Source organism: Calidris pugnax, unplaced genomic scaffold, assembly GCF_001431845.1.
Source record: "Calidris pugnax isolate Ruff unplaced genomic scaffold, ASM143184v1 scaffold40, whole genome shotgun sequence".
Taxonomy (NCBI): domain Eukaryota; kingdom Metazoa; phylum Chordata; class Aves; order Charadriiformes; family Scolopacidae; genus Calidris; species Calidris pugnax.
In genome coordinates, this window is record NW_015090796.1 from 2611898 (window position 1) to 2624098 (window position 12201).

At 37.4% G+C, this 12201-nt stretch overlaps 1 protein-coding gene across 1 annotated transcript in view; it reads right to left on the bottom strand.

Annotated features, from left to right (window-relative positions):
* Positions 1-12201, bottom strand: part of ADGRV1 (adhesion G protein-coupled receptor V1) — a 277476-nt gene that overhangs the window by 236035 nt on the left and 29240 nt on the right. The window contains exons 16-22 of the mRNA XM_014936880.1: positions 11673-11939; positions 9217-9343; positions 8558-8775; positions 6695-7438; positions 4243-4616; positions 2274-2450; positions 476-656 (exon numbers count right to left, since the gene is read on the bottom strand). Of these exons, the coding sequence (XP_014792366.1) occupies positions 476-656; positions 2274-2450; positions 4243-4616; positions 6695-7438; positions 8558-8775; positions 9217-9343; positions 11673-11939 (2088 nt within the window). The remainder of the gene's footprint in view (positions 1-475; positions 657-2273; positions 2451-4242; positions 4617-6694; positions 7439-8557; positions 8776-9216; positions 9344-11672; positions 11940-12201) is intronic.

Genomic DNA, 12201 nt, shown 5'->3' on the forward strand with positions numbered 1-12201 from the left:
ATAAGTGTGTGGATGTGGCACTTCAGGGCACGCTCTAGTGCCCGAGATTGTGGGTTTTTTTTTCTTTTTTTTGTGGTTGGACTCGGTGATCTCGGAGGTCCCTTCCAACCACTAAGATTCTGTGATTCTGTGAATTCTCATCTGAGCAAAACTTGTGCAGGATCAACTACGTGCAATCTGTGTTTGCTCTCAAAAGGGAATTATGGCCTGTTTGGTCAGGGGAGCTTTTTATAGTATTCTCAGGAATAAGTAACTCAGCTTTCACTCTTGTATATATATATATATATATATATATATATATATATATATATGAATTCACTCTTGTATACATATATATATATGAATTAATTTCAAGTTAGATAAAGTAGAATTCTTGGCATTGCTTCCTCAACTATCAAGGCTAAGAAAAGTTTTCATCTGTTGAGCTATAAGCAAACAATTATGTGCTACAAGACTGTATCTCCATCATTGTTACCATATGGGTGGTCACTGGCTTTGATGCTGATATCAGTAGTTTCCTTTTCTGGATCTATACTTGCTCCGCTGGTAGGAGTAGAACCTAGTTTTCCATCTCCAGACACTGCAGAGACTAATGTCACACGGAAATACTCATTTAGCTCCGGAATGTCATCATCAATAACATGCAAATTTAAGACCTAGAGAAGGACCAAATCATGGAGAAATCAAACCGTGCAACACACATGGCTTAGGAGTATCATGACCCTGCTTAACCCATCAAATTTTTTGATTAGCCAGGCAGCTGTATCTACTGTGTACAGATAATACAGGCAACATTTTTGCTTTCCAGGTAATTTGACCTCAGATAATTCTCAGATTCTCAGATTTCTCAGATAATATTTTATGCTTAGAATATGCATTGCAAAACCAACTTTACTAAGCTACCAGAGATGGAAAGCATATTTTCTCGAGTGCTTCAAATCACATGAACACATAACCAAGCAGACATTTATTACCTGCCTTAGCATAAGCACAGTTTATATATTGAAAATGAAATATGACAGATATCAAAATTTGGAAGAAATCGTGGTTCTGAAGAGATATTACAGTGATTAATCCAATTTAGAGAGCAAGTAAAGCAAGCTTTTTATGCCACCCGACAATTGAGATTGCAGATCATACTACTAATTAACATAACCTGCTGTGCACCTCAGACAAACATACAGAAGAAACAGTTTAAGTAGCTGGTCACATTCACTGGGAATGAGTAGATTTTGGAAAGTCCCTTGGGATATCTCACCTGACAAGCAACTGCTCGCAATCTGTTTCTTGGGGCGATGCCCATTAACTCCCCTGAATGTAGACAATAAACTGGACCACACAGCAGCAGAGCAAGAGGGAATGCCAGCCCCCTTCTGCTGCTGGATGGGAGAAGGCAGACTAGAAAAGCTTTGGGAATTTTTGCTTTATATGACCTATGCAATGCAGTAATATGATTCAATGGAGAATTAAAGCTGAACAAACAGTGACACGAACAATTTCCAGCCATCATGAGCTTTTGCCAAGCTCCAATCACTTACATTGTTTAACTGGGACCAGGTCCACAGTTTTAGTGGAGCCACCAGGATCCTTTCAAATCAGAGTGATAAGCAGAGTGATAAAAGTGAAAGCGAGGACAGCATTTTCTACTAACAATTCACCCTCTCTATTTTCCGAGCACTAATGGAAAACACACATTAATTTTCTACAGCAGTGTGGTCCCACACTTATTCTTCTCAAAGAAACATGAAATTCCCGTGCTGAGGCTCAGGATCAGATTCACAAAAACAGATTGAGTAAAAGGGACAGAATGTGGCCAAGAGTGGTTGGAAGACACTTGACTACAGCGGTGAACTTCACTGCTGTCTGTCTAATTGATGTGGAGATAAATCTGAGTTCCAAAACTCAGAGCAAAACCGGATCATTTCCCAATTTCAAAAGTAGCCGGAACCATTATTTTAGAACAGGACTATCTACACTTCAAGTTTACATTTAGAGACAGATGCACCTAATACATATACACATATGTAAACACATCTCACATATAATGTGCATTCAAACACACATGCACACATGGTGACACCTAAAATGAGATACACACAGATCTATCATATCGATTGTTAGTTGTCAGGGGTGCAAAACCCCTGCAAAACATAAGAAAAGCCAGGTGAAGGAAACTCTCTCAAGTATGAAAACCAGCCAAGCATCCTCAGAAGGTATTTTCCAGCCGGTTTGCAAAGGTCAGGATGAATAGTTAATAGGAAGGTAGGGTTTACCTCTGATCTCTGCCAAGGGAGGAACGTGATAGTGCCGCTGCTGTTAGAAAAATCGGTAACAGCGTAATTAATGCCAGTGGAATCAACCTGTGAGATAATGTAATTTATATACACATAGTCTAGGGCTCCCCTTGTGCGCTCCACGACACAGGATATAGTGGAACCCTCCTCAGCACTCTGGAAGAAAGCAAGAAATTGAAAATGTTTGTTATCGCCAAAGCAAATCAGAGCATTAAATGCAAAACATAGAAATCTCTAACGCTAGTCAAAGGTTCATGTGGAAAAATGTTATCATGTTATTTTCAGCACTTTCGGAGTTTTAGGAAGCTGGAACTGAACTTGATTGTGGTCAGAACAATCTTAGTGGAGTTTGGAACAGCTTCTGGTATCTCCCTGAGGATCACACTTCTAGACACAATCTCTTCATCCAAACTGTGTGTCAAAGACAGAATCAACATGGTTGAAATGTACATGTTACATGCAACTGAAAACCATTGTTTTATATAAAAAATGGTCATTAGCTATAATCTGAAGAAGCATTTGGATTTCCCCTTTCCCCAGCTAGAAACACTATGGAAAAAAAAAATAGATACATTAAAATTAAAGTACACTATCATCATTCAGGAAAAAGTTGAAAAATGTTCTATGCTACAGTCCTCTTGACAATTCTGCCTTCACTGAGATCATGATTTCAGCAGCAATGATTTCATGTATTTGGAACAAAGTATGGTCAACATACTGACTGTATACTTTAGAAAATTATGATAACAACTAAAATAGAAAATAACTTTACTTGAAAAATGCCAGAAAGGGTAAAGCTATCTCAAGCATTAGATAAATTCCAGAGCTGCTGTATTACACACTGCAGATACTGCATGTGCCTTCAGCTGCCTTATAGACAGATATGCACATAAAGCAATTAAACTACAGATAAATAAACCACTGTGTATCTGCATCATCACCGACAGCTCTAATGCTTCCCTGGTGAAATGGACGTCAGGTAAGTGCAAAAACAATTAACATGCCATATAAATTTTTAATTTTGCTTCACGGTTGGTTGCTGATCTGTGCCATTATGGTATTATCAGTGGCATTTGAAACTGAAGGAATCTGTTATCGTAGCATATGGCAGGCACAGAGACAGCAAACTGAACCAAACTGAAAACCCAGACAGCTCAGGTGAGGTGGTTACTTCCAAACACATCATAAGCACTTCGGTTAGAAAAAATGTAATTAAAAGGTCGTGAGAGTTCCCACACAGAAAAGTATTCTGAATTTTTTTTTTTCCAAAATAATCCAATACCAATAGAAACTGGTATCGTGTCTTTCTCCCTCACAACTGATTAAGGAAGTAAAAGTGAGTGATGTTTATTTCCATCCTCTCCCCAAAAGTAGCAAGTTTTTATATTACAACCACCAAGGAACACTTTTATGTTTAAAAAATCAAGCAATCACAGCCAGTATCAACTGAATTCAGACCAAACATATGCAATTTACACCTTCTAACTTATGACTGTAGAAAAATACTTCACACCCTCTCATTGCATGACCTACAGCAAAATTCTTTCAAACACATCATGTAACATAGAAAAAATAAACTAAAAATATTTGTAGTAATCCACTATCTGACCCGAGAAAGAAAATTAAATCTTATATTTAATGTCTCAGATGGGACAGAAATTAAAAAAAATGTTCTTCTTCTAGAAAAATTTAAGCCTTAGTCTTCAGTTTATGTAATTAAATCATTTTTCTTAACAAAAATAATCTTGGGGGATGTTTAAAAACAATACTGCAAATGCCACTGAGACTGAGCCAGTATTAACAGAGCTTACAAACTTCCAAATTCTAGAAAAACTTAACTACAAAAACTAGCAGTGTGAAATCAAGGCCCTGTGCAGGTCAGTTGGCCTTGCCATTAACTTTTCTGTGTCCAAAACTTCACCCACAATTTTCCTTACAAAGACCTTACCTCAGGAATACATGCTCCAGTGAAGCCAAACAAACCATTAGCGTTATCGCTCTTCTGTATTCTTAATTTTGCTGTGGTATTTTCCTGAGAAATTCGAGCTCCTCCCCGCACAGAAACGAGCTTTAGGATGAACAACTCCTCTCCTTCTTCCTCTTTGTCGTCCTTTGCAGACACAATGAATGATTTATTGGTCTCTCCTTGCCGGTACTCCAAATAGCCAGAGACAGGGTGGACATCACTTTTCGCAGGCGTTGCGTGGAGTTCATAGATCTCTGCTCGGGTCAATTTGCGCTCATAAAGCCTTACATCCTGCATGAGCCCTGTGTACCTACTGCTGCCACCGAGTCCAGCTCCAATTCTCACTATTCCTGGACCTGAGAAGGCAATTAGAATGTTCCTCATATTGTGTTTCTTCAAAGTAATAAACCTGCAACTGAACAGCCATACTTGTTAAACACCAAAGATAAACTTTATTTTCTCTTAGATTTGGAATCATATTGATCTTGAAATGCAAAATTGGGAGGTTCCTCAAGCCTCATCCTAGTGTTAGAGGTACATCATCACAGGGCAAACAATTCCATCCCAGACTGTTGAGGTTTTTCACCCTATTATTTCTACTAGCACACTGTCACCATCCCTTATTTTTATGAGACTTGGAAACTTCTCTTTTTTCTTGAGAGAGAGCTTTGCAGAGGACAACTGCAACCCCTCTCAGCTTTTGTTTTTCTAAACAGAGCCCATTTTGTCTCTCTCTGCAAGAAGAGTGGGTCCATTCCGATGATACTCATCATCTCTCATCAGCATTAGCCCTTCTGGACATGCTTTTCCCCTAATGCACTGGGAATATGGGCTCCAGAAAGACACACCAAATTCCAAATGTTTTTTTACAACAGTATTAATATTTCTCTGTCTCCAAACAATAATTTGACTCAGGAAATCATGGATCACAGCTGTCTTTTTCACAAATATACTATGCTGGTAGCTCATACTCATTCCTATTGTGCTAAAGTGCATAGATAGCTCTTCTTTCCTGGTTCTAGAAGAAATTGAGCTCTTGAATGACATGACACCAAGTGTCAGTTCTAGAGAAGAGCAATCACAGCAACTGATTGTGGTCCCAGGGCATAAGGTGGAGGATGGTGAGAAAAACTGGGGTGCTACATACTCACCATCTTGTGGCATCCAATATTAAATGGAAAGAGATCAAATCCTTACGTTATACTCGTAGTATCTCCAGGCAGAGCATATGCCATCTCCACTAATACAGAAAATTTACAATGACTCAGATATATCCCTTTAGGAACAAAGGCATTATTGTATTTCACACATCTTTGTTTTAGAAACTGAGGGGGGAAAAAGATCTTTTCTCAGCCAAAGTGCTGAAAGCCTAATGGAAATTCTTGATTGCAGAGGCACTGCTTTGTTATAGCAGACAAATTTATTTCTCAGACTTCAACCACTGGAAATTTACAGGCAGAAATAAAGTATTATACTGCACAATTAATGAAGTCTCCTCTCTATTCTCAGTGTATGTTTGGGTACATAAATACATATAGATGTATATGCATTTAACATATTTTTAATTCTCCTTCAGTGATTACAGAAAAGGAAATTGTATTCAATAATTTGATAATCATTCACTGCCTGTCCCCACCAAAGAAATATGTGACAGGGAAGGTGAGAGGAAGAAAGCAAAAAGTATGGAGATGATCTCCAAGGAAAAAATGCGGGTGTAAGAGTGGGAAACTGCAACAGAAAGAGTAAATATAAACGTATTCCGAATACATAACACCTGAGTTTATGAAGGAATTGTTCTGATACTTCTCTGGTCAGCACTTTGACAGTTCAAAGTGAATGCCCATAATGGTTACTTATGGCTAAAATCACATCTGGGACTATCCTGTTTGTTAGATAAACTGAAGTACATGTCCTCATGTTCCTTGGAATATAATAAATTTAGAGGTATAATAAATTTAGAGGTATAATTTTCATATACCATGTAAATACATACTTAAGTAAATCTACACCCTGAAAAATTCTATTGCTTACAGGATATTGGCTTAGTTGTAACATAATACACATCTAGAAACAAAATCAGTATTATACTTCGTTTCAGAAACTGAGAGGAAAAAAAGTCTTTCATAGCTACAATGCTGTAAATCTTACAGTAATTATTAATTGCAAAAAATATATAAATATAATTATAAATTATTAATTTATCTTCAAATCATCGCATTTGCTCAGTTACAGTTCTGATTTTTTTGGAACTTTCCCAGCTCTAGTTTCCATATACCTTTTGAAAAAATCCTCAGAATTTTCTATCCATTCTTTTCAATTAAATAATCAGATATAATAATGTTAGTATCTTGCATACACCTGTCAAGGAGCTAGACCCTTCTCTGTACTGCAGAACTTTACATATGGAGAACAATAATGCAGGGTATTGGCTCACCATCAGCAATTGCTTCTCCTTTAAGGCTCTTCACTCCTCCCAGGACTGGGATTCCATCCATGTAAAATTCAATTATACCGTCATCCAGAGTAATCAGAAGGTGAAGCCAAGTATTTTCATCCAGATATTTGAGGACTGTTGCTTTAGCCTTATATGTTATATTGGATCCTAATGCTGTATAATGAAGCACTGCCGAAACATGAGAATCATTGGTTTGGATTTTCACGCCGTAATATAAGGTCCCATTGTCATCATCCTTTTCCACTATGTAACCATCAGTGCTGGCATTAGGAATTAACCAGGCTGAAAACGTAAAATTGGTTAGTGCAGTATTTCCATTGTAGGGGTATTCCGGACCAATAATCCCAAATGCATCCTCTTTCCCACTGAAATACAAAGCGTCTGTTCCGCTGTGATGGCGCCTCATGTGGGGCTGAGATTGGACGGAACTTGGAAAGGATCCCAGCAACAAGAAGTCTACCATTGGTGGTAGTCCAGCCTGGAAAGTACTAGACAGTATTTCCCAACCTAAACGGACAACACCGAAGGTCCCTTGTTGTCTCCAGATGGTGAAGTCCGTAATATAGGAAAGATCATCTTCAGAAAGAACATCTTCCACTATCTCTCGGTCCTGGCTCTCTGGATCTATAACGAAGACTCCAAAAGGGTCGTCGTTGAATGGGATCATCACAGTTACAGCAAGGTTTGTTTCAGACAACTGACCACCAGGACCAGGAGACCCACCTGCACAATGATGGCAAAAGTTAATGGCTGGTTTCAAACAAGAGTCTGAAAAAAGTTACTAAGTACTTAAAGTTTCTGTAATAAAATGTCTTTCTAAAAAGGCTTAAATCTTCTTTAAATAGCCCCTGAACTCTTAGAAAATACTCTGATTTAGTAATAACATATTCTAACTGTATTGTTTATAAAACACTACAGGGACAATTTTCATAGAAAAGAAAGCAGTATGTTGTTTTTCAACTGCAAGACACATTTTTCTTTCAGCTAAAACAAGATTACTTCCAACTTTTCTGAATTAGTCAGTGAGATATGTTACCTTTGATTCATTTGATTGACATGGGGCCAAATTCAGTTCTCATATTACTCCAAGATTTACACAAATCTGGAATGGCAAAATTTGCCCCCTTGCCTCTGAAACAGAATCAGAGATACCTTGCAAAAGTCCTGCCATTAGTCATCTATTTCTGCACAGTAAGCATTCATGATACTAATATCATGATGTGAACACAGACCTTCCACTTTCAAAGTGTGCAGTGATCTACCCATTATATGTAGAAAATTTTCTGGTCCCACTTATGAATTTCACTCACAGGAAAAGTCAACACACATTTTCAGCTGTATCTGGGCACAGAAGACTGTAAATGGTAATAAGGTGGAAGGAGTCCAGGAGATCTGGAACTCTGCTCAGTAGCAGACCTGTAGCAGTTGTCATTTAAGTCATATGGAGTGGTAATAACAAGTATTTTATCTCCTCTAGAAAAAAGCAAACCAACCGAGCGACCTCCATTATGGTAGAGAAGCATAGCCTTTAACAGCTTTATTTTGTCTTCAACTACATGAAACAGTAGAGATGTCAGAGAACTACACCTCTGAAATCACCAAAAGGAATCCTTTTTTAAAGGTCAGGCCATCAAAATGTGTATAGGAGTAATACAGGAACTGTATTAATATACCTAAACTAAGATTAAACAAAAAATCAACACTAAAACCTTACCAGAAAAGTATAGGATATCAAGACATGATTCAAGGCAAAGCTCTTCCCAGGGTTGGTTTCTTTTTGATTGATTAAACAAAATTCTTTTCTACCAGACATGAAGGGAATGGTGATATGGAAGACAGTACCTGAAGCATTCACCAACTTTAGAACGTAAAACTCATTGAATTCAGGAATTCTATCTGAAATGGCACGGAGTGTTATTGGCTTTGATCCTTCACCATCCATGAAGCACACAGTCCCATAAGTTTCATAGAACTCTTCTCCTGGCCTCAGCGCAGAGTCATTATCAAAGAGCTGCCAGGTCAACGAAACATTGCCAAAGTGTCCTCTATGCCTCAAAATCCTGTTTAGTGATACAGAAAGAGTGAACATCCTGGCAGGTATGCAAGAACATTCATTAGCAAGGCAAAACACTATTACACTAATCTTTCTTACTGTGAAAAATAATATACAGTCCAGGTTATATTCTGCTCAGTCATCTAGGTTCTTCCGTATGTAAAATCCACTGAGAATATAACAAAAGAACAATGTTGTTCTCTTATTTATTTACATTTTAACACTCATTTCTGTATACGCTTTAAAATGCACAGTCTACTTGAAAATTTAACAGTTGATGTCTTCAATATGTTTACAAATAACTGAATCCAAAATTTGGTAAAACTATTTTTATCTAATCCATTTTTATCAATGCAAACTTGTAGGAGATTAGATCAAAGTACTATCCATAAAGTACCACATACATGAGTTCAAAACAAGTGCAAAAGTACTAATTAAATTTACTTACAAAAAATTGTTACTTTTGCCTTCTTCCACTGACTTCTCTAAAGGTTCCAAGGAGAAAATTCCATTAGGATCATCATTTGCTTCAATAATAACTGTGGCCACTCCAGCTTTAAAGATAACAGTATCACCTAAAAAGAGGGTGATTAATTTTAACAAAACTGGAATCAGAAACAGAGGTACCTCTGAAACTGAAGGTGTCTCCTTCTCACACCAACTCCTTTTATGCAAACAAAGAAAGGAACAATAATAAAACAACCAGTGAGGACCAATATTGGAGATATTCAGTAACAGGCAAAGCAGAGTATCTCACGCAGAGAGCAAGACATAAGATTTGCAGGAAAAAATATATGTGACTTGACCACAGAAGATGTGATTCCAAGCAGAAAGGATTGTATGAGAGGTATTATTTCATGCTTGATCAATTAGTGAAGCCAAAAGCAAAAGGCATATTCAGAGATCCCAGCTTTCCTTTAAACCTAGAAGTATTGCACTAAAACTAAGTACAAGCTAAGAACAATGTTGAAAATTTTATTTATACCCATATCACAGCCTATCTGAAAGGCAAAAATAAAAGATACCTGTGGAGTAGAGGGGAAGCTGGTAGGATTTCTGCCTGTATATTAGCACTGCAGAGACATTCTAACACTCTTCCTGTATCCACGGATGTAAATTATCTTTCCACCCTTATCACATTTTTCATCTTATTTAAGAGCATTAGACTAGGTTTTGTCCCAAATTAAACAATGTCTTTACTGCTTTACACTCATATACCTCTATCTGTATTTTCTCTGAGCATCAACAGTCCAAAATAATTTTCAAATGGGATGTAATAATCAAGGCCAATATTTGCAACAGATCATAGAAAGAAAGGTTTGTTTTTTTTTTTTTCTTTCAGGAATGTGTAGAGAAATATTCCGTATTCTTAATGATTCTGGACAGGCTCCGTGGTGATGTGATCCTCCTTTTAGAGGCAAAGGGAGCCTGCAGCTACCTGTTCTTGCAGGACCAGTGTGACAGGAGAAAAGCCATCATATGTCCCAGAAGAGTGGTAAGAGAAATCTTGAAAAAAGTTAGTAAAGTAAGACTTGGGTAACAGAGTGAAAGCCAGCTGGCCTCAGGAAACACATAAACAACCTTATACTCAAATAATTGCTAAAAATTCTCCTATAATTCTCTACCTGCTACCAATGTCTAGGGGAGATGGAGCTCGAGACCAATGAAGCCTTGTCCCAATGAGCAATTCGTGGACCAGCCACAGGGTGTCCACTTTGGTGTGACCTGAAGCACTCTCAGTCACACCGACTCTAAATCAGACCATCATCGACTGAAACGAGGGCTAAGACACTTAACTGACTGTGTCTAAATGAAGAAATCCAATTTTATGCTTCCTCATCCTGACTTGAATCCCTGGTGGATATTTCACTTTGTGAACCTACCACAGAAATCCAATGTGTAGGTATAGTTAATTATGATGGTTTTCCTTTGCCTTATGAATTACAGCCCCCCAAGTCTCAAGTCGTTGTTTCGATGGCTTATACAATTCAGTTTTGGTTTGCACTGCAAAGATGTGCAGTGCATCCACAGCCTGTTATTATATTCTCAACCTGGAGGACAGAAAATCACTAAAATTTGTTAACACAATTGTAAGTGAGTCTCCCACTACACCTTAAGTTTGGGCAGGGATAGGATGGAGAAGATCTTTATTAAGCAGGTAGGAAATTCACCTATTTCTTACATTTAAATTATATTTTATTATCGATATTACACAGCAGTGAAGGTTTATTTTAAGAACGTGACTGTGCTTATTAATTTTGTATCATTTCCTGCTAAATTGTAACTTTTTTTTTTAAAAAAGCAAAGTTATTTCTAAGATAACAAACCCATTCTTTACTGGTGGTACATTGAGTAATTTGTAACACACATTTATTTGTAGATTAAGCCTTGTGAATCTATAGCATCAAAATGAAAAAAAATGTATGCATAAATTGTAGTACTATGAAAAGAGAGCCCAATTTACATTCTAGTAATTGCATTCTTACATTCTATTGTCCTAGAATAAGGCAATTTTGTTTGTTTTAACACAAATCAGGCAGTTGTGTACTACACACTGGAGCATGACAAAAATGTAAAAGAAACCCTCTTTCCCTAAGACTGTTGCAGTACCAACATTATTTAGCCTTGTGTTTCAGTAGTCAAGTCAAAACCCTGTCTAATTTGGAGCATTTACATTTGAAAAGAGACTTTCACTCCGGTTGTTTTTTGCTGATTTTTTGTTTCCAATTAAACAATCCAAGATGAAAATCCAAACAGACTCTGTATGGAAATATTGAAGCAAGTCTGATCCATAGAATACTTGGCATTTATATATTGCTTTATGATAAGACCAAACTGGGAAAAAATTGCAGGAAAAAAAAAAAAAGGAGAGTTACTAAAAATACATTAAACCATTACTTTTACCTGTAGAATTCAAAAGGAAGATATAAAATGCTTCATCAGTTTCAGGGGTATCGTCGTCATTAGTATAGACGGATAAGTTCTGCTCTCTTTCTCCAACATCAAAGAAAATGACGCTGCTCTTTCCACTGGGCACAAAGTCTCCTTCTTCAGCTGTGGCATCCCCGTTGACAGTAACATACTGGACAGCAACAGCAGCATCAGCAGACCCATTCCTTACGACTGTAAAGTTGGCAATGCTTCCTTCTGTAACACTCACTGTCAGAGGTTCTGGAAATACAGAAGCAACAAGTCTACCTCAGTTCAAGCCCGAGCTCCTTGCACGTAATCCTATTTTCTTAATTCTCCCCAAAAGGATCCTTCTCCTTCCTCGGTGAAAGAGAAAGCATTTGTACTAAAAGCATAGAAACACTTTCTGGTACTAGAGAATATGGTTGTACTTACCCACCTCACCATCAGCTAAGAGACTAATGAAATAAAATAAGGGAAATTTCTGAAGGAAACAATACAAACTCAACACAACAAAAATACG